Source organism: Glossina fuscipes, unplaced genomic scaffold (genome assembly GCF_014805625.2).
Source record: "Glossina fuscipes isolate IAEA_lab_2018 unplaced genomic scaffold, Yale_Gfus_2 113, whole genome shotgun sequence".
NCBI lineage: Eukaryota > Metazoa > Arthropoda > Insecta > Diptera > Glossinidae > Glossina > Glossina fuscipes.
In genome coordinates, this window is record NW_023998456.1 from 2,704,798 (window position 1) to 2,728,856 (window position 24,059).

Below are 24,059 nucleotides of genomic sequence, written 5' to 3' on the forward strand. Positions count from 1 at the left end.
CATGATCCTGAAAACATAAAAAGATCCATCTATACAAGATTCAAAACGATGGGGCTTTTCAATGACTGAAGAGAATGTGGTTCGTACTTAAAAAACAAAAAAAACAAAAAAGAAGAAAAGCGCGCGCAAATGAATTTCGCGTACATTAGTTGGTTTTTCGTGGCCGGCCGTTCGGCAAAGAGACTTTTTGCTAGCAATTTCTTATTGCAGTTTTTCTTTTGCATTCTACGACTATGAGTAGCTAGGTGAGATCAGTTTTCTGTCTGTGCCTTTGCCAATATTTTTTGCTTTTTTAATTCAACTTAAACTATTGCAGAGTTTATTTTTCCTTTTGATTATTTTTTTTTTGCAAGTGAGCTGTGTGCGTGTGTGCTTGTGTTATGTGGTTTACGATTTTAAGATAGCAGTGATTGTGTTGTATTTCTTGTGTGAGAGCTTTGCTATAGAACCTCTGCATGTGCTCCTGGTTTGTGCATGTGTGCCTTTCATATCTTATACACATGCCTGACCAATTTTTTGCGGTCATCAGTAGGTTGGAATTGAGTACGTGAGTTTTGGTAAAGACATGACCAATGTACACGAAACAGTAGCATTACTAAATAAAGTTGTATACGTTTTCATTTTTGTTGTTCTTGCTATTTAGCGCATTTGTGTGTGTGTATTTTATTGTTTTTTGCCATCATGATGTTTACATAGTTGAGTTGAATCTTGATTTTTCTCTGTTTGCATTTTTTTTTTTTTTTACGACTTATATTTATTTACATTTTTTTCTTGTTTTACATTATCGTCAATATTTGTTCGTTATTGCTAGAGGTTCCCCTTTTTGTTTTGATTTTAAATTTTGTTTACACACATACACACACACACACACACACATCCGTACACACAGTCGTTGAATGTATACAAAAGTAAAGTTTCATTATTTAACCGTATAATTTAAATAAATATTGACATGTACTTTTATACTTATTTATTTTATAATTAGTAGTATTTCTAAATAGGGAAATGTATTCGAAAAATAACAGGGAGGGTAAGACAAGATAGAAATATAAAAGCAAACAATGATCGAAATTTAAATCAGGACGTAAGTAGAATATTCAATAGCGAATCGGTCATAGGTACTTCGTTAACGTCAACATCTAATTGTCAATTCAAGTGGGATAATATATTTTCATTGAACTTATCTTCTTGGCGTATTAGTCTCTTAAAACAGTATATAGATTCTCGTTTTCACCGTCGTGGAAATTCAAAAGCGATTAGAGTCTCGTAAGTATTAGATATTTGCAAAAATTTTGATCAGCGACTTCCATGGGTAAAAAAGATTAAGGAATGGGAAATACTAGTATACATAACTGTTCAGTTCGATGGTTTTGATCTTCTTCTACATAAAATAACAATTTCCCATTTAATATTATTGATTTATTCAATGTACGCCGACGCGTTGACGAATCATGGAGCACTCAAAAATTCTTTTTGCAAATTCATTACTTCTGTTGTTTAGTTAAAAAAATCTACCGCCGAAGCCCAACAAACACATTCAGAGGCTTACGGTGGTGCCATTCCATCATATCTCAGGTCTCAACAGTTGAACAGTAGCTACACGAATTGATTGAAAGGGCCCTCTCTTGGGCAGTTGTTGCAAAAGTTGTCCAGGATACACTGTTGCAATTCAAATGCAACCTATACAGCACTATAGTGGCACAAGGCCCATTATTAAATACCCTGCACCGCTTCGTTTAATACAGTCAACCGCTTTCAATAGAGTTCGTCCTTGGATCAAAAAATGTCAATGCACCAAATATCATTAAAATATCTCTATAACTTTTGCGGTGTGTACCTTGAAAATGAGAAAATACGACGGAGAGGCAGGCTCAAATCGAAGCAAAAAGTGATTCTGAATCGATTGGTGTAATGAAAGATGGATCAGTGTCAAGGCATTCCGGACATTGCATACATTTGCGCAAACTTAATAAATTCTCGTAACGCAAATGGTGTAGAGTATAAAAATTAAAATGCGACGCGTACGTTACTCGTTATAATTCGTTAGCTGACTTTGAAAATGGGTGCGAATCAGTCCCTAAAACCATTCATAGGTTCAGAAAATGAGAATAAAAACTACATTGGATTGGAAAGAATTTTTTTATTTTTTTTGATTTTTTTATTCATTGTCCATTGCTTGAATATACATACACTCATTTTGTAGGCTACCTCAAGGCCTTCTAGGTGTTACGTGCAACTTCATATAGCCTGTAGGGTATAAAAATGTGTCGCCTTTATTGGTTATGTCGTGTGCATTCAACAACATCCGCGGTATAGCATACTGTCTATATTTAAGTCTTATTTAAAATTAATGGACAAGTGGCATTATTAACGGGTTGATAAAATTAATACGTTGCGGTGTGAATGAAAACCCAACTATGAGAGGCCAAAGAAAAAGAAATGCACACAAATTCGTAGTCAGACATCAAAAGATAGCGCCTTAACAACCACGACATGTAAAACTCCCTCGCATAAAGGAACACGCATGCCTACAATGCATACGTGTACTTAAGTGCACGCACTTACTTATACATATATAAACCACAAAATAAACAACGAAACAACATTTTCTTGTTGCTGATTATTGTGTTTTTTGTTCAGAAACTACATGTACACGATATTTTAATTTATCCTTATCCTACTTCCGAGAAGACACGCTAAATAACTAAGTAAAGAAATTTGTTAACAGCTTGAGGGGGAGATGTCTAAAAGAATTTCCGGTTTCCGCAGTGCGGCAAGAACAATAAAATTGTGTAATACATATTCGAAGAGCGAGAGATTATCTCCTTTGGAACAAATAACAAACACAAAAACAATTTGCACTTTTTTCTTGTTTTGATTTTCAAAGAAATTCCAGGTAAGAAGCAGACAAACACAAACAACATACGAACACATTCATTCTGGGTCTGACTACATTCCAGGTGAATTCTTGATAACTCAATTTTCTTAAAACTAATGAAATCATTAAAAAAATATCAAGCCAAGGCAATAAGAAGCAAAGACAAGACAGTCTTTAAACTCGACGGAAAAATGTAGAGAACGAAAACGAATTATGAAGACATTAAAGCGACCACACGAAGCATCATAATAACACATGGAATTGAAATCTGAAGAGAAAACAAAAAAGATACAAAAAAAAAAAAAGACTTGCAACAAAAAAAGAAACGAATTCAACTTTTGCGTGAGTGTAACCAAAAGTTCTATCGGTTTTTTTTCACGCCAGTTATGCAATGGATTATAAAAGGTTTGCTTTAATATAAACAAGTAAAAACAGTGTAGCGTGGCAATGCCCGCAATAAAATATCCTGCGTCAATATGTATACAACAACGTTACATACAATAAGGTTTTACAGGGGAAGTCGTCGAAAAAGTAAACCGATCCGAATGATCTTCGGTAGCATTCGTCCTTGAGCCGATGTATGAATTCTCATTAATTTGTGACCTTTGGATCGAATACAACACAACGAGATGAACAGGCGAACAGATAAGTTTAGAACGACCCGGAAAGTGATTGTGAATCGATCGATATAATAAAAGGTGAACCTATATCAAGTCCTTCGGGATATTGCATACCCAATTGCACAAACTTAATTTATCCTTGTATCGCGAGGTGACATGACATTTACATCTCCACTGCTTCTGTTATAGAACTTTCGTTGCTGCTGCCCGTAACTTTCTCGCGTCATATTCTACTTTATCTCTATATATACTGTAGATTCATATATCGCTAATATTTACAAGAATATTTTTTGTTTTTCCTTGGCGTATGACACTAAAGTACAAAAGTGTGAAGTGAAGTACTTTGCATTTATCTATTTCAGTTTTTAAGACTGACAAACAAACGGACAAACCATCATCTCAGCTCAGTTGAAGTAGCGTCTTGCGCTACGCTCTTTTACGTAAGCCAAAAAAAAAAGAAAAATATCCATGCAGAACTTTTCTGCAGATCTAATATAAATAGAAAATGAATGATACCAACAACAACAACGGCAATATTAACAACAATTATACCGGAAAGAAATACACACAAAAAGTAATAATCACACAGTTTCAGTGAAATAAATGATCGGTTCGATTGTTAGTCGACATGATTGCATATGCATGTGATCGGATATAGTCGGTATGCAGGGAACAAACTGGCCATTCAGCCAGCCAATGGACAACAAAACCAAAGCGTAACGATACAAATTACCTGTTGCCATACGCTCGAATATATTAAGAAATTACAGTATAGTCACTCAGGCAGTCAGTCAGTCAGTCAGTCAGTCGATCCGTGATATAGACCTTTTCAGCTAGCTACCAATCAACCTGATTCTTAAGGAAATTCATTCGAGTTATAAGACAAATACGAACAGAGAAAAGTATTTTTTCCCCTTTTTTTGTTTTTTTACAAATTTTCAGTTCTTTTTTTTTCTTCTTTTCTTTTTTTGAGAAATTAAATTGTTTCCAAAAAGAAATAACAGCAAAAAAATCACCCTGAAATGAAATCTGTTGTTACGTTATATGCTGTTGTAGGCACAAGAAGAGGTGCTCATCACAAATTTATATATTCATCAGCAAAATTTGAAAACTATTTTAGGTTTTTCTTAACGTTTGTAACATTTAGAAATGGAATTTACACAAACATTTTTACAAGGCATCCATTTTGATTGGCATTAGTTAGCAGTGACACTTCCGAAAGATGTCAGCCTTCTTCTCAGCATACTAAACGAAATTGTTTAGCTTAGCCGCAAACGTTCTAATTTAATTACCCTCGCTACTGAGTGCGAAGATATAGGAGCCACAAATAAATGTGAACATTAGTACGCCTTACTCGGGATGTTAAAATTAATGTGCAATTAACTGTCTGCACCTCTGGTGGATATTAACACTGACCAGTTGTTCTAAGAAGCTGCTTGACTTTCCAAGTGAGCGTTGAGCAAATTGTGACTTGTCACTCTGAACGTACTCTCTTTACACACAAACGTAAATTTTAATGCTGAAGTGTGCACAACGTGACGATTTGGAGCATAGCGACTGTTCTGTACCAAGCTAACGCCATAACGTGGAACGAATTGATTTCTTTGGGATGGTATTAGCTGAGTTATGGGATGTTGGAATCAAACGAAGCCGTCTCTAGGACTTCGCCTAAATTAAAAAGTTGCCGCAATATGCAAAAAGTTACAATACAGCGGTTTTTCAGTCCATCATTCCGTTCGCCGGCACATGGTTGTCTACGATTTCTAGGATGATGTTCAAAAAAAAATCGATGCTAATGTAGTTGGCCTCAAAGAAAAAATAATTTGTTAGGGAAGTCATATTCTCTAGCAACGGCGTGATACATACATACATCATTATGTTTTCAATTCGAACCCTCCGGAACGAGCGAACAAGAAGTTCCCGCCTTCAATTTGTCTGAATTATAAAAGTTCAATAAGTAACTAAAGGGAGATTTTTCATGGCCAAGGAAATTTATGGTCCGGGATATGGTCGTTTGAATTTGCATTTATTATTCTATTATTATTATATTATTAATATATTATTAATAATAAGAATCAAGGCTGCGTTAAGCCATTTGTTTTGCTTGTGTTAGCTTGAACTGATGCCCTCTCTTACAATCACATTCGGGAGATTTCATTTAAAACATTCCCTGATCAAATAAACGATCTATTCTTATTTTAGAAGATGTGCGTATTCATCAATATGTGAAACAATTTCTGTGTAACAAACTTATTTATTTATTTATTTTTTTTTTTTTTTTGTATTTTAATATTAATATTTTTTAGATGTAAATGTAATGAAAAGAAATTTGGCAATTTTTAGATAGTTACTGTGATTTCTCATTAATTGTGAATTGAAATTATTCATAATCGCTCCGCCATCCTCTTCTTATTCTTGTTCTTTTACCTATGGTACAGCCAGTCGACCATGTCTTTTCTAACTCTTATATATTAAATGCTGCGCATTGAAAGTTCGACTTAAGCCGATTAAAACTCCCGTTTTTTTTTTTTTGTTGCTATTGTTTGCGTGTACGATAAGGCTTGGGTCGCCATAAAGATGAGAGTCTTACTTCAAATAACTTAACGTCTTAATAAGAAAATGGACCTTGGCTAACACAACCCAGCGGTAAGGTATACATTTCTTACAAAAACAAAACAAAAAAAAAAAAAAGAAAAAGATAAAAAAGTGGCATCACACGCAGCAAGTGAAAAAATGAAACATCTTTACTGTACGCAACGAATATTGAATACTCTATGTAAGCACTAATTAAAACGATTGTATGAGTGGCAGCATCTGTATTGTTGCCAGGTTGTTGTACATAAGTTTGTTCGCACGTAGCTGATGATACACAAGCGTCTTAAGACTTCAATTGAATGCTTTTATTAAACGCAATGACAATACGTGACTTACGTTCAAATCGATGAAGCGCACTTTAGCATCATAAGCAAGGTAAAGGTTATGAAAAAATAAATTTAAAAAAAAAAAAAAACCAAGAATGAGACAAAAGCAAAACGTATCATTGAATACTTCATTTGTGTTTTGAATTCGCTTTGGTAAAGTTAAGCCGTGAATTTTTAAAGCTTCTTCACTTAAATATAGAGGGGGAAAAAACGATGCATATATATATATATATATATATATATAAATTTAAAGGGGCACACGTTACGGCACACGTTATATACGTAAGATGCACTTTTTTTTTTTTTTTAATATTTTATAAGAAATATGCAAAAAAGAGGTGAAACCAACGAAAATTTTATATAATTTTCTTAACCTACTTTAAAAAGTATTAACATCAAGTGTTTTGTAGTTTTCGAAAGAATAAATAAACTTTGCAATTATACGCATGCACACAACCAACTCGCCATGTGATTGTCGTCTGAGGCCGTTTACCTACTCCAGTCTCTCTCTGTTACACATTTTGTATTTTGTTCCCTTATTTATTTATGCATTTTTTTTCTCGTTTTTCCTTAACACATTTATATATTAAAAAGACACACAAACTTGGTGGTACTTATGTTTACAGTGTTGTCTGTCTGTTGTTGTTTTTCAAGAAATAATATATATATATATATATATGTGTGTATGTGTGTGTTTGTCCGTGTTTGTGCATATGTGACCCTCAAATCACATAACTACCTCTATATATGCGTACTCTATACTTACTTATCTATCAATGTATATATATATGCGCATGTGAATAAATGCTTGTATATATATATATATATGTATATATGGATATGCATTTAATGTAGGTATTAATAAGAACAGCAGCTGTTACGTTTTCTTCTTTATGGAAATGTTTGTTATTTTCTCATATAAACGGCAAGTTTTTAGTTAACAGTCAGTGAGCTAACAATGTGGGAGGTCTCCCTTTGAGAATATACTTTTACGGAGTATGTGTAGGCAAACGTAAATATCTTCATTTTATTGCAAACAAACATTTTATGTGTCATTAGAATTGAATTTTTTTTTCCCCTCAAATGATGAAACATAAAAAATCACATCCGGCTTAAGCCGAATATTTTGATATCTATCGCTTAAAGACTTTGTGGATAGCGGGAACTAATAAAAATACTTTTTATCAAACACCACTAGCCCGATTCAAAGGCCCATTGTGTGTTCCGGCATTTACTGGTGGTCGGTCATAGGCTGATGCGGCATTTTATTCCTCTACAGCCATCATTGATTCATCATTGATTCATTTTAGTGGATTAAAGGATCACTCGTCTGTTGCTGGCTAGGACCAATTTCCAATTTATATGATATACTAAACGAATTATATACATATATGAGTAGCATAGCAAATGAAAAAGTTAACATATCGAACATATTTCGCTTACAGAGCAACTTATTATTATAGTCCTAATAGCGAAGTAAGAATATTATTATCCAACAACAAGATCTAAGGATTAATTTTTAATTTTTAATACGTTTACTCATTGTTGAAGAATCTGTAAGTGAGTTTCACGATATAAAGCGACTATGATTGCGATTTCAAATCGATCATAGCTTTTAACGCCAAACAAAAATATGGGATATGACACACTCATGCATGCTCCACGAAAAGTTGGGGAGTAAATGCTGTCATTTTGTTTTTTTTATATATCTCAAAAAACAAGCTTGAAAGATTGATGTCCGTTGTTTTTTCCATCGTAGCAACTAAACGCAGGCGGGGACAAGCTGCCAATGTTAACTAAAACGGTATATAAAGGTTCGTCCATGACTAGCGCGAAATTGATCTAATAAATCCGGAATTAAATGCTGGCGCGATATTTCATGACCTATTGAGGATTGCTATCTAATAACTTTATTTCCAAAAAAAAAGCCGGCTTACGATTCTTTGAAAGAAAACAAGTTTAATAAAGCAAAAGCTTTGATTTAATTGTGTAAAGTTCACTTCATGGTCCTTCAAATTTCCGAAAATACCTCTGTCCGTTCCATTCGCACTACAGTCGCCAGCAAATAATTTCACACGACATACAACTCTGTGTCATAAGAACTGCAAAGCATTGTTTTCAAATTCAAGGGATAGTTCAATAGTAGCGATACATATAGCGATATATATATATATATATATATATATATAGATGCACATGGCTTAATATTCGCTTTAAGCCAAGTTCGTCACTTGTTTTAGAGCATAGAGTCATCAACATTAATGCTGCTGTCTTTGTTGTCGTTGGCGTTTTTGTTTTACAAGTTAAGTCTCATGCTGTTTTTTGGTCTGAATTTTTCTTGTTTCCTTATAACTTCCCGAAAATAAAAAAACGAAACACTATATATATATATAAAAAAAAACTCTCTACGGGATTTTGTTAAATATTCTTTTAACTAATGTCAGTCGCATCTCATAGAGAGAAGGAGAAATATTTGTTACTTTTTCTTTTTTGCTTGTTTTTGGTAAAAATCACAATCACAAGACAAACCCAACCTCTATGTTGGTTACGTTTATTCGAACACGAGAGTGTACATACATGCATGCCAACATACGTCCATTGTATATTTCAAGTAGATTATGTTATATGCACACGTATGTATGAAGACATTACCAACACAACAGCAGGATTTCTTTAAAGGCTGTTAACACTTTTATGGCTCAACAACGGGCGTTTCTCGCTTCTCTCTTGCTCGCTTGGTTGCTTGCTTGCTCGCTTCTTTTTGCTGATTTTTGTTTTCTGTGAATTTTACCCTGTGTACCGCATTACTTTACTTTTTTTTTACTTTTTTTTTTTTTTTTTTTTTTTTTTAAGAAGCATGAGAATTTTATAATGCTTATGTATATATATATATATATGTGTGTGTGTGTGTTGTATGTTTTAATAGCAATGAATATATCTTTATCTTTACAGAGTTTTTCTGTAAGGTTTATTTGTTTCTTCTGCTTTCTGCCTTAATCCTCCTATTTCACATAGGGCGACGTTGTCAATGACAATTCAATATTCAATGCATTTGAGAAACTGAAGAAAACATGTCATTTTCAATGATTTATTGCTTCGACAACAAAATCTGTATTGTCTGCCGTTTTCAACATGTGATAATAATGAATATTTAGATAAATGTTCAAATTTTGAAAGAGATTATGTCTTCCTTAAGCGCATTGACGGTACATGGATAGTACGAGGTCAGGTAGAGGTTTTCAAGTATTCATACCCTATAACGATTGTGATGTTGGGTATAATAATTTTGCGAAAGTGTATGTAACACCAAAGAAGACTTAAGGTGCATGCAATTTTTTATTTTACTTTGAATGATTCAGAATCATTCCATAAATCGATTTAGTCTTTTTCTGCCCGTGTTCTTATGTTTAACTTACGATTCATAACTTTTGAAAAATTTTGGTATGCTGTCAAGCTTTGGACCAAGACGATGCGCTATTTATAACGGATTGGACGGGACGGTTTAAATCTGGTATGATAGAGTATGCGATGTTCGGTCTTGCCCGTCTGTAATGTTTTTATTTGTTATTGTTATGATATAAGTTCACTAATAACCGTTACTAATAACACTAAATGCAGTCAGTGTTTTTGTTACCAAGAAATTCGTCTTTATGAATAAACTAAAAAAAAATTGAAAAAAAGTTCCCTTTATTTGGTTGGTTGGTTGGTTTTAATGTCATTTAAACTGCCTGCGTTCCTCATGTGTCCTCTGTAGCCACACCCTATATCTCGTGTGATACGGCGTAAATGAAGATTGTGTGGATAATAACATGATGGGTATATTAAATTAATATGAAAAATATGAACGGGAATGAATCATTTTCCGAATCTCCTCCCATCTAAATGTTCTTACGTAAAGTAAACTTCCTCCCGATCCGACGATAAGAAAATCTAACTTTTAGTTATTTATGAAGAACATTGATAGTGAGGTGATGCCTAAATTTATTGCACTACGCTTAGACCACATTAATTTATTTTTCGAACCCGTTCTCATATAAAGTTTCTCATTAAATGTGAGCTTTTATCTGGCGAAAATATGCCAGGTATGCTATCTATGAGAAAAATAGGTCACGAAGATTAGGTACACCACGCTAAACAAAGTTGTAAAAAGTCAAGTGTGAAGCTCGACCCACGCCTATTATCGACGGCGTGAGTCCAGGCAAATAAGCTCAGGCTAATAAGCTCTTCTTGCAGGTATCACATGAAGCCAATGCATTATAAATTTCTTAAGCGAGAAGAAACCTTCATTAGGAAGCTTACTTGGCCACAACACTGATGCAATTATATAAGTTAAGAAAATTAAAGAAAGCATGCTTACGTTATATAATATGAGAAGGTCACTGGTTAGCACAAAGCACTCGATTACGTATTGCTCAATCCACGAAGGAAACGTTAGACGTGCGAGATACTAGCTTACCGCTTATTTTCTTTCGACAATAATTTGTGCAAATGTTCCAGTTTTAGGATCTAATTGCAGATAAAAATTTACTTTTGTTGTCCTTTCGACGAGGAATTCATCTCCCAACAGGTATGGAAAGATAATAGCTTACCTATATGATGTAACCTTTGAATTACTTCATACTAAGGCATACTACTACTACTACAAACACTTACTGCAGCTAAACTTAAAAATTAAAAAAAGGACTAACATAACATAAATGATATAAATCCTAGTAAGCATTGAGGTCGTTATGAGAAAGAATTCTGTTACGTAAGAAAAAGTTGGAATTTTCATTCCGTCGGGATTAAAAAATATGGACAGAGGTCCAACGATGATTTAGAGTTGATATCGTTATTGGCAAGGAGAAGTTTCAGTCGCGTACAACAAGCAAAGGCCGGGAAGAAATGCTTCGTTAAGTGAAAAACTTGCGCAGGATATGAAATACCTTGAAGCCAAAGGGAATTAGTTATTTGGACTTAAGGAAATGATATGAAGAAGAAAAAAATCCAGACTTAATGTCGCATTAGGTAAATGTGAAAACTCTAAAGTTACGTAATTCACAGGCAGCGAGTCGGCGGTAAAATACAATTTTCCGTAGCAAAATCTTCCCTGCCCGAACATGGCGGCAAATTTGTAATTTTGGGGAAATCGAAGGCGCAAAAAATCGTTCAAGCGGCTTGCGATTAGGTGCATGTGCGAAGACAAGCATATGACAACTTCACGTATATGAATAAGATTGTGCATATGGGTCCATTTATTTAGCTGAAGAGTCCTTAGATTTCTAAGTCACTTTTATTAATTAGGAGACTTTCTTGTACATAGCACCAATGGCAGTAATGGTTACTTCATTCTCATTGACAGCAATTTTTATGGATATGTTGAAGATCTAATTAGTAAAATCTGGCTTGATTGGTTTTCTTCCGAACCAAGATGATTTGCAGTTTACATAGACTTCGTTTACTTTTAGAGCAAGCTTATCTATTAATTAAGTTCCGTGAACAGCTTATGAGATGCCGGATTAGTCTCAGAATTATTAATTCAGATATCCCTCTGGTTCCCAATTGTTTCTAATCGGAGACCAACCAAAATCGGTTCTCAATTCAGTGCTCGCGTAGGATGTTCCCTCATTGAGAATAATGAAAATTCATCTTCTTTTCATAGAATACTGAGTCTGTACTATCGTTGCCGCAACACCAGCAAAGTTGCCAAAGATATTTGTTATATTCAAAGTACTTAGTTCGTATATAAAGTTAAAATGACTAAAATTATGTTAGACACGCCCAATACATTAATAATCACAATTTTAAGTTCTCTTGTGCGGACATTTATCTTTATAATGTTTTCATTATTTAATGGAAAAATAAAATCATTGTATATATAATTGTTTTTTTTTTTTTTAAATTTTGAGAAACGTGTAGTTGCTCCTCGATTAAGAATTTTCTTAATAATAGTGAGCTCCAATTTTGAGTATAGGCGTATATTTCCACATGTCGTTGGCTATCGGCCCTTTAAAGAATTCTTGCGAACTCTTGCAATGTGATTCGGAAAGGTGGAGGATGTTCATGTCATCTTCTGATCCTCGGTTCCCGGTTTTTCCGTTATCCTCGAACTATTAGGCCTGTTCACAAAGCCTGATTGATTGACTGTTCGCCTAAATCAAATGGTGATTCCGTGCTTTTTTTTTCTTTAAAAATCAGTTTTCGTCACAATATGACATTCTTTGGAAACCGATTCGAATTCGTTTGTGTAAAATAAATAACTCTTTCGTGTTAGCGTATCTTAACCCTTTGATTTATTTCACTGACTTGAATACGCCTTACCATGCGTAATGCCATCTGTTAACGAAAGGATCCATAATTAGGCCGGGAGGAGTAGCTCATCATCTAACTCATAGCGAACATATTATTCTTGATGGCTGAAGCGGCCTTTCATTCTTTCGCGACATCTTAATCTATATCCGTTTAACCTCACCATTGCTAAGATTTCCTCATTTCACAATTTAATCGTTTTAAGAGAGTAACATGCCAAACTAACTTAATTCATTTTAATAAACCTTTTTATAAATATACAATAACATTTGTATATTAATTAGAAATTGTTAAAAAAATCCGAATACAAAGAACTTGAGTTGAATATACGCTTTGATGCACAATAGGCAAAATAGCGGTAAGCAGAACCAGGCTTCATAAATTTTTGGAAAATTTTGTTTTTCCCATTTTTGTAAAATTTAATTAAATCTTGTTAAAGCATTGCGCGCTACTTGGGGGTAAGGTTGCAGAAATAGCTAGGTTAATACTTTATAGAAGGCTAGGGTTCCAATATTTTCAGCAGAGAAATCGAGCATAATGTGTGAAACAGTAAAATATTAGTTTTGTTAAAATCATAATTTTTATCGGGAGAAGTTGGATTTGGCACGTTAGAGTAGTTCAAAGGAGTAGCGACTTACAACTATCTCCGGGAAGTTGGCAAAGAAAAGATCTAGCAATCTGCTAATATAATAGGAGTTCGGTAGTATTGCTGTAAATTATGATCAAATAATTCAAAAGACAATAGCTCTGCCAGATGTTGAAGTGGTGACCATACAGCCAGAATTGTCACTATAACCCCAAGTTACTTGTGGCAAATTGCAGTCCCGTAACTCTATGAGTACATCAGTAGGTTGAGACTTTTCGGCCACTTCACAAATGAGGGCAGCGTGTTTCTTATAGATGATGATATCCAAATTTGGGGGGAAGGTAGGAACAAGTTACGTATAGCTGTTTATTGGAAATTTTCGCCCGAATGGCAATAAATTCTACGTAGGGACGAGTAGAAAATTTAATTGAGTAGGACGGGACTGTAGTAGATGTGGCAATTATGACACCACCACCAGTGTGATCCAGTCGTTCCTTTCTGAAAGTCTGGAAGGCACTGTGAAAAATTTTCGACAAATCTAAATCAGGCTTTAAACAAGTTTCAATGAAGGCCAAACAGGAAAACTCCGTGCTTACTGAGTTTAGGCCCCTGACATTTTGGCAATTGAAAGTTGCTGGACCTGAAGAAGCAATGAGTGTTTTGAGGATGGAAAAGCAATCGAATTTGTATTACGCAGTCCATTCCGAGCAATGAATTCCTTAATTGAGGATCCAACTCGCCACTATGGTTTGTTAAGCAAAATATCTATATATTCAGTCGGAACTAATACTTTAAAAAACGAGATAGCTCTAATTGACGGATGGGGCTTTCGCAACCAGATAACTTTTTATGAATTATGTGAATATCAAACTTAATATTATTCGTCGTATGGAATTTTTAGTTATTCATAGGTGAGTTGCAAGCGGAATAGGAAAATAAATATGCCATATTCTTTACACGTAACATGTGTACAAAGAGAGAAAAATGTTGAAAGAAGAAGTAGAACATAGAAACGCTTTTTCCCTTAAGGTCATGTTTCGCAGTCGCACACTCAATAAGAAAGTCGTAAAAAATGCATTTTGCTGGGGCCACCAAAGAAAGAAAATAGCAATTGACTTCTTACCGGCGATTGCCGGTAAGTGAGTTTCGAACGAACCTTGGATACTCACCATCTGTAACTGGGATACAGGAAAAATCTTATTTTTTATAGACTCCTAGGTCCTACAGTGATATTGCAGACACTTTCGTTTTAACATTGCTGAAATAATTATTATTAATTGCATTGGAAATTTCATCAATGACAGATTTAGTTCGATGTATCTATATATACTTTCTCAAAGGGTAATAAAATTATTATCAATTCTTTTCAAATCTTATAAAAATAAATAACGGACCAGGGGAGAGATTGCTAAGAAAACCTTAAGCAAACCCTTTCAAGTGTTGCAAACGGAATGAGAAAACTAATATACCTTCAACTTTTAGATAATAGACATGAAAATGTTGAATATTAAGTTATTTCTTCAAAATGTACATTCAACACAACGCGCACGGCCACACACGTCGGATAAGGTCATTAATTATCTGAAACATTTATGTTTGTACACGGCATACACTTCTTTTGAACTTAAAGTTTAGAAAAATTTTAGGTTAAAAAAAAACGAAATAATAATAAAAAAAAGACCAATCAATCTTTTAGTTGATGAGTTTGATTATAATAATATTAAAAACTTCTTTGATTGATAGGTAGACAGACGTTTGGTTTTTTTCTCGTTTTCGTTTAACGTACAGCTGGCAGCTGCTGCTGTACCCCAATTATACTTTTTTCAAGATTTCTCCAAAATATGCTTTAAGTTCGAAGGCTTTTTTCAATTGCTGTTAGCCTTTTGTTAAAAGCGAAGGGGAACGAATGAATAACTTCTCATTCAAATAAATGCAAAGATTAAAAAAAAAAGAAGAAAATTGAAATAAAATAAACACACAACGCTATAAAAAATGTAAACAAGATCAACATTAAAGGACCACCCAGACTGAGTCAATTTCCGACTCCAGTTTCCAGTTTTGTTAATAAACAACAAAAATAAGGGCAACATTTCGTAATCGTTTCGAATTAAATGACAAGTGAAAACATTACCGGGGGGATGCGGCAAACCATTACCAAATACTCTTCAAAATAGGGCTTTGTAGAGGGACGAGTCGAATAAGTGGTCAAATCTGAACTATTTTCAATAGCGTTCGTCCTTGAGCCAAAACATCTCGGTATATCGAATTTCATCAAAATATTTCCGAAATTACGGTCTGTGGACCAAAGAGGGCAGCACAAACAGATGGACGGACAAGCCTAGAGTGATTCTAAATTGTTCGTTATTAATAAAAAGTAGGTCTATCTTATATCCTTCCGGGTGTTGTGTTGCGTAATATAACCTTGCGTCACAAGCGGTGTAGGGGATAATGATATTTATGATATTTCTTAGTCGAATTTCAAGTAAAAGGTACGCTTGGTTCACGTGCATTCTATTCTCTCTTGGCAAGTTGTAGATAGATATACAAATCAAAGGCATCAAATAAAAAAATAATAAAAAAGAACATAGTGTTTTTACTTGATTTAATTCCGTGCAAATTTAGTGTAACTCAGAAATAAACTTTTTTTATCTACTTGGCTTCAATATCTTAATATTTGGAGAGAGATATTTGGAAGAGATATTATCCTAATTAATGATTCAAACTGATTATATCTTAACAGTTTCAAAATTCCATCCTTAACCTGTTGCCTTCCCTAGGCGCCACTAAGCCGGCATAGATGGTTACAAAGGGTGGCTTACGTTCAATGACTAACAGATTCCGTATTCAAACTTGCTGTGCACTCTTAGTGAATTTTTTACCTTTGAAATTTGTGAAACAGTTGGTCGACCAACTAATAGACAATTTCCGGATGGAAAGTGCAAAAGGTTCAAGTACCATTTCCGAAGACAGCGTACACGTAAGTACACGTAATGCGAAAGGGCGCAAAAAAAGGGTTCGGTAGTGTTCCGGGATCCGTGAGGGAACCGATTATTGTCACACATGTGTAAATAAAAGCCGCGACTGCATATGGGAGATTGTTTCTACAGGCGTCACACTATGTTGACACTTGGAGTTCAAAGAGTTCATTCTTAAATGTGTTAAAAGTCTTGAATGCACAAAAATTACACCGATGTACTTCCGAAGAGGCTTCATCGAAAATAACAAAGATAATTTGTAGATAATAATGCGATTTTTTTTGTTTACAGGGTAAAGCCCGCGGCAATCGTACTTCAATTTATTTGCGTTCAGTATTTCAATCACACCTCGAATCTCTGGGTAATTCAGTACAAAAACATGCGGGCAAAGTGTTATTTGTTGCCATTCTAGTGTTAAGTACATTTTGCGTTGGCCTCAAATCTGCTCAAATACACTCGAAAGTTCACCAATTATGGATACAAGAGGGCGGCAGGCTGGAAGCTGAATTAGCCTATACGCAAAGAACTATTGGAGAAGCGGAAAGTTCAACGCATCAATTATTAATACAAACGGCTCATGATCCTAATGCCTCGATACTGCATCCGCAAGCTTTGCTTACACATCTCGAAGTTTTGAAAAAGGCTACCGCTGTTAAGATACACATGTTCGATGCCGATTGGAGTTTAAGGGATATGTGTAATTCGCCAACTACGCCCAGTTTCGAAGGTCCTTATTTCATAGAACAAATATTTAAACATTTAATACCATGTTCTATAATAACACCCCTGGATTGTTTTTGGGAAGGAGGCCAGCTGCTAGGTCCTGAGTTTCCTGTGAAAATACCGTAAGCTTTTCTCTCTTGTTCTTCACTAAAAAAAATATGTTTTTTTTACAAATTTTTTTTACAAATTATAGTGGCATTGATACAAACATTACTTGGAGCACTTTGAATCCCTCTAGTCTTATGCAAAAGATGAAGAAACAAATGAGCGATCAGAAAATCTCGTTTGATTTCGGTACTATGGAACAATACATGAAAAGAGCTGCTATAACGTCTGGCTATACTGAGAAACCCTGCTTGAATCCTAAAGATCCGCATTGCCCGGAAACAGCTCCGAATAAAATGAGTAAACAACCCTTAGATGTGGGCGCTATACTGACCGGTGGCTGTTACGGTTTCGCTGCCAAGTATATGCACTGGCCTGAAGAGTTGATTGTAGGCGGTGTGGTGCGCAACCGCACCGGGCATTTACGAAAAGCTAAAGGTCTTCAGACAGTAGTCCAATTAATGACTGAAAAGGAAATGTATGACGTATGGAACGAGCACTACAAAGTTCATCATATTGCTTGGACGCAAGAAAAAGCTGCCGAAGTGCTAAATGCCTGGCAAAGAAATTTCACCAAAGAAGTGGAAAAGTTAATGGAAAGCTCTCGCGTTTCTCACAATTATGATGTCTATGTTTTTTCCTCGGCCACCCTGGATGATATACTTGAGAAATTTTCTAATCCCAGTCCTATTAGTATTGTTATTGGCGTTATAGCTACTGTGTTGTATGCCTTTTTTACTTTGATTCGTTGGCGCGATCCGGTTAAAGGACAAAGTAGTGTAGGTGTGGCCGGAGTTCTGCTAATGGGTTTTTCCACTGCGGCCGGCTTAGGCTTGTGTGCTATACTGGGCATTGTCTTCAACGCAGCCAGTACGCAAGTCGTGCCCTTTTTGGCTTTGGGTTTGGGAGTGGACCACATTTTCATGCTTACCGCTGCTTATGCGGAAAGTAATCGCAAAGAGCAAACTAAATATATACTAAAAAAAGTTGGACCCAGCATTTTATTTAGTGCATGCACCACCGCGGGATCGTTTTTTGCTGCTGTCTTTATACCAGTGCCAGCCTTGAAAGTTTTCTGCTTACAAGCGGCCGTAGTAATGTGCTTTAATTTGGCCGCTGCTTTGCTAGTATTTCCGGCGATGATATCTTTGGATTTGAGAAGACGCACCGCAGGAAGAGCAGATCTATTTTGTTTATGCTTTCCTATATGGAAGGAGAAATCCACATTAGCCGGAACAATGAATAACAATTTGGCAACTTCTCAGTACACGAGCAGCAATCGTTTACGCAACATTACCACCATGATACCCAAAAATTTAAACAACTCTAGAACACCTCCAATGCCAATGAGCAATTCGGCAAATGCTGATGGAACTGCTGCCGCACAAGAGGAGGCGCTACTTAATTGCTCTACTGAAAAGCGTTTGCCATCGCTGTCATTGGCTAAATTTGCCTACAAATACTACACACCGTTTATTTTAAAAAGTTGGATGAAGTTCCTAATAACTGTTACTTTCATAGGCACAGTGGTATTCAGTTTATTAGCCTCTACTAAGCTACAGGACGGCTTGGATTTAATCGATGTGGTGCCTAAAGAAACGAATGAGTACAAATTCTTAAGCGCTCAGACTTCAATGTTCGGTTTCTATAGTATGTACGCCGTTACTCAAGGAAATTTTGAGTATCCTAACAATCAACGTTTATTGCATGATTATCATGAGGCATTTGTTCGCGTGCCACATGTAATTAAGAACGACAATGGTGGTTTGCCAGAGTTTTGGTTGTCCTTATTTCGCGATTGGTTGCGAAATCTGCAAAAGATCTTCGATCATGAATTCAAAGATGGGCGACTAAATCAAGAAGGCTGGTACGCAAATGCCTCTAGTGATGCTATATTGGCTTACAAGCTGTTGGTGCAAACAGGGTATGTTGATAATCCTGTGGATAAGAGTTTGGTAACACAGCACCGCTTAGTCGATCAGGATGGGATAATAAATTCGAAAGCATTCTATAATTATTTGTCGGCCTGGGCAACAAACGATGTCTTTGCTTATGGAGCTTCGCAGGTAAATTGAGCTCTTTTAGATTAGGGAGGTAATGTGAAAGTTTTTCTTTTTTTAACAAAGGGAAAATTACATCCTGAGCCACGTCAGTATTATCACGAGCCCACTGAATATGACTTGAAAATTCCGAAAAGTTTGCCACTGGTTTACGCACAGATGCCTTTCTACTTGCACGGTCTCACCGATACCTCAGAAATTAAATCATTGATCTCCCATATTCGCGATTTAAGTGTACGTTTCGAAGCGCGAGGCCTACCAAATTATCCCTCAGGTCAGTATGATTTTTTTTTTTTTTTACAATTAAATGAATCCATATAATGTTCAATATTTATAGGTATACCCTTTATTTTCTGGGAGCAATATATGACGTTGCGTTCTTCCTTGGCTTTGATATTATGCTGTTGCATTTTGGCTGCTTTCATGTTAGTCTCGATACTATTACTCTCCGTATGGGCTGCTCTGCTTGTCGTCTTTAACGTCGTGGCTTCTTTGGCACAAGTTTTCGGCGCTATGACTTTGTTGGGGATTAAATTGTCAGCTCTACCTGCTGTTATACTCATATTAAGTGTGGGCATGATAGTATGCTTTACTGTGAATATATCCTTGGTAATAATAACCGTGCAGAGCAATTTTTATTCTTCATGTCTAATCAAATGTTTTTTAGGGCTTCATGACTTCGGTTGGAAATCGCGAACGTCGCATTCTCTTGTCTATGCAAGTCTCTATGGGCCCCTTAACGCACAGCATTTTAACATCGACTCTCGCTGTACTCATGCTGTCTACTTCGCCCTTTGAATTTGTTATAAGGCATTTCTTTTGGTTACTTCTCATTGTTTTGAGTGTTGGTGCTTTTAATAGCCTCGTGGTCTTTCCTATAATACTAAGCATGATAGGGCCTGAAGCTGAACTCGTACCCCTTGAATATCCCGATCGTATATCCACACCCTCGCCAGTACTAACGCGCAGTAATAAACGTGTTAATAAAACCGTGGTAGTTCATGGAGGCTCATCGTCTCGCTCCTCAACGCGTTCTTGCCAGAAACCTCATTATCATTCTAAAGATATTAATGTTAACAATCCTTCTTTAACCACCATCACCGAAGAACCACCCTCTTGGAAATCGTCATCGTCTTCCATACAAATGAATAATGAATGGATACATAACGGCGGAAGCGGAGGTGGGATAGGACAACAAGCAACCCATTATAGTAACAATCTTAACTACGGAACAAATATGAATAATTGCCGCTATCAGCATTCAACACCATCGCAAGCAATGCATCAAAATATGCACTATAATCAGCCGTTATACAGTACAAACGGATTACATCCGCCTACAACGCTACCGCAATGTCAAGCACATCATCCGCTTAATAATATAACATCGCATATAGCGCAGCCGCCACAATCGACAACATCACAAATCAGTTCCCAGCAGCAACAGACATCAACGTCGCAGGAATCACAAACGAATAAAAACGTAAATACCTTTCCACCAGAATTGCAAAGTATCGTTGTACAACCGGAAGTCACGGTCGAAACACATCATTCAGATTCAAATACCACGAAAGTAACGGCCACTGCCAATATTAAAGTCGAATTGGTAACTCCTGGTCGAGCAGTGCGCAGTTATAATTTTACAAGTTAGCCGTAAACTGCTTCTCAGCTCCTAATTTCCCCTATCTACCCGCCTAATTAATTAGATAAGTTAATTAAATCGATTAAACGCTAATGTTATTATCTTCACTTCTACCCCAAACAAGCAAGTATTGAATATTTGTGAATAGTATATTTGTAGTAGACCTGATTTTAAGCCAAAATGAGTTAATAACGAAAAATAAGATCACGTGAAAAAACTATAAACACACTCTCTCCCTCTGTCTGTCTCTCTCTTTCTCTCTCTTTCTCTCTCTCTCTCGTTATTTGTCTATTTATCTGTCTCCCTTTATCTATCTTTACGAATTCCACTGGTATTCTTTTCACTTTCAAAGCTATTGCACTGTTTACTGCAAAACGGCTATTGCTGTTAATTGCTGCAAATTAAATGAAGAGAGGAATAAAAAGAAAGGAGTGAAAATGTGAATAATAAAGTTACAGTTTCTCTTAAGCTCTCCCTTATTTCAAATAAATGTACAAATAATAATCACTATTGTTAAGTGATAGTTTAGATACTTAACGTATGCATTTTTCAATATTTATGCCGAACATGGATAAATAATATCAAGCATTGGCAAGCTTAAAACTTTAACATTACATACAGTTATGTTCCCTGTAGACTTAAGGTGTAAGAATTTTTGCATTAAATTAATTTAAAGAAAAAAAGATTGAAATTTTTAACTATTTTGTATATTAAAACATTTTTTTGTAAAGTAATTTTTTTTTATCCTTAGTAAAAAACAAATTTTAAACTCTCAAGTACTCTACGTTTAGAGAAGGCTCAGAATTGTTTTATTTTAAATTTTATTTATTACTCTGCATTACTTTAACATTGTTTTGTAAATTATTTTCATGTAAAGTAGCCATTAATTTTATAAGCCTGATAATTGAATACAACTTTATATTATTGTATTGCATTCTTTTTTTTTTTTTTTTCTTTTTGTGAAGTTTTAAATTTAGTTTAATTTAGGTCACAAAGGCTTCTTGTTTTCAGAAATAAAGACTTAATTGATTTTACCAAAAAACTTAGCTAGTTTTTCTTTTAGGTTTAACGTAATCTTAGAGCCAAAGTTATACTGGGCTAATTATTACGTGGCCACGATCGCTGTACAAAAGTGAAATCAAGAGATATCCAATTAAAGTCGAAATCTTCCTGATACCGACAGGTTAACGCAACTCCGTTCTAAAATCCCCAATGGAAAATATTTTTCTTACTTTTTATGCGCATCTCTACGTATAGTGCAAAGTATATATAAGTTTTTGCGAACCTATGTATTAAAATCATCATCGCATTTTGCATTCCAAATTCTTTCATCTGCTATACCTATACCGAAGATTTTTAAAAAAAACATTTATCCACTAACTCGCGACGTCTACCGCAACTAATTTACAATCAACACACATAGCTTGACGCATTCTACTCGCCAAATGCTTTTATATGATACCCATGTCACTAACATTATTCATTGTAACTTTGTGTGGGCATGACTGGTTTTTTCGATTTTTGCGCGTAAAAAGCGGAGCGTTTCGTACAGTAAATGTAGAAAATTTCAGCTTCCTATGTTTGATAATTTCTGGGTAACGAGCAAAAGCCCATAAATTTTTGTTCAGAAAAACAGAGTTGCGTTTAGTTTACGCTCTACTGCGGGATTCTGCTCTGAACAGTTTGGCCCATTTTCCAGTGATCCAATTTTTCTACTAAATTTTAAGTCGATATCTCCATTTCGCGATCAAGAAAGTGCTAGCAAGCCACATCACACAGTAACAGGCAGACAAACATGGCTTAGTCAATTCAGAATTTGGTGCAGATCAAAAATATATATACTTTATACGGTCGCTGATGCTTCCATTTGAGTGTTACATACATTATGAAACGGAACACCTCCTACAATGGTGGGTGTAAAAATAATGAAATTCTTAGAAAGCAAATTAAGTTTGCAAAATTTGGATGGCGTCATGTGATGTTTCGAGACAACCGCAATAAATGATCTTTCACGGAAAGTGTGCCTCTTGCGTAAAAATAATGCGCAATTTTTGGTATATTTTTAGCAAAACAAGTGAGTAACTGTAGTAGGCGAAGTAGTGTAGGGTATCTAACGGTCGGCGTTGCCCGACTATAATGTCCTTACTTGTTCAATTTGCAATCAACCTCTTCCCGTTCGAAATTTCATAACTGGCATACCTTAAAGGATTGCTTTTGTTTTTCGGCAATAGAACGCCTGCGGCGTTTACCTACCTTTAAAAACTAAAAAGCCGGGTAGGAACAATTTCATATATCCTGGAAAGACCAAAACAATAACTTAATGCTTAGTTCTACATAGCCCCCTTCACTGCACTTTTTAAATTTTATGAGGAAAGCGTTCTCAAACATTTTGCTCCCTTTATCTTCATAAGGCAGGCTAGGCTCTTCAATTTACATTTACGAGTTCTTTGTTTTCGAATGACGGTTCTGACAAAAATATCCGTTTTATATGCGAGCCTTTCTCTATAGTTAAACCTATCACCGAAGGATGAGAGGTATATTCAATTTGTCACATATAATCTTTGCCACGTCCAGGAGGAAGTTTCAAGGACATTAGAAAGTTTACATATTTTTGATCAGGGTGAAATTCTGAATCGATTTAAGCATATTCGCCTGTAACCTGCCTGTTATAAACTTTGCCCTGACCACAAAAATGAAGCTATCGACAGAAACATTGGAAGTTCTTGTACGCTGGTTGGTATTGAAAATGAGCCAAATCGTCTACGATACCAAGTAAGCTGAGAACACCCCTATTTTTCGAAGGGAGTAAAACTTTTGCTTTTCGCTCACTACAAATAAACTAGAGAAGGCAAATTTACATATACTTGAGCACATATTCTGTGGACGAATAGGAAAAATTTATCATGCCAGCCTAATATCATAGTGCATCAAAATTTAATCTTTTTTCATTACCTTTATAATGCCCAAGAAGCATACAAATTCCTGCCAATTTGAAATTCGAATGCACCTAAGCATGCTCGTCTCTCCATCTGATCCATGAAGTATTTGTGGTAAACATTCTTCTTCCGTTTGCAGCAATGGAGTTATCACCTATAAATTTGAGAAAGAATTTGAGAACGATCCAAGCCGGTTAAAGGAGGCGCCTTTGCAATAAAAAAGAAGTGAACATCTTTGCTTTCCGTGAACTTTATGCTTGTTACTCATAAACAAGAACAGATCCAAGATACAAATTGCAAGTTATTTTTTAAAAAATTAAGAAAA

General features: G+C 35.4%; 1 protein-coding gene across 1 annotated transcript in view; it reads left to right on the plus strand.

Moving 5' to 3' along the window:
• The window catches only part of LOC119639719 (protein patched), a 30,748-nt gene extending 9,718 nt beyond the window's left edge, over positions 1–21,030 (plus strand). The window contains exons 2-6 of the mRNA XM_038037332.1: positions 16,560–17,113; positions 17,185–19,162; positions 19,223–19,430; positions 19,494–19,765; positions 19,824–21,030. Coding sequence (XP_037893260.1) covers positions 16,560–17,113; positions 17,185–19,162; positions 19,223–19,430; positions 19,494–19,765; positions 19,824–20,807 — 3,996 coding nt within the window. The 3' untranslated portion in view covers positions 20,808–21,030. The remainder of the gene's footprint in view (positions 1–16,559; positions 17,114–17,184; positions 19,163–19,222; positions 19,431–19,493; positions 19,766–19,823) is intronic.
• The last annotated feature ends 3,029 nt before the right edge of the window (positions 21,031–24,059 follow it).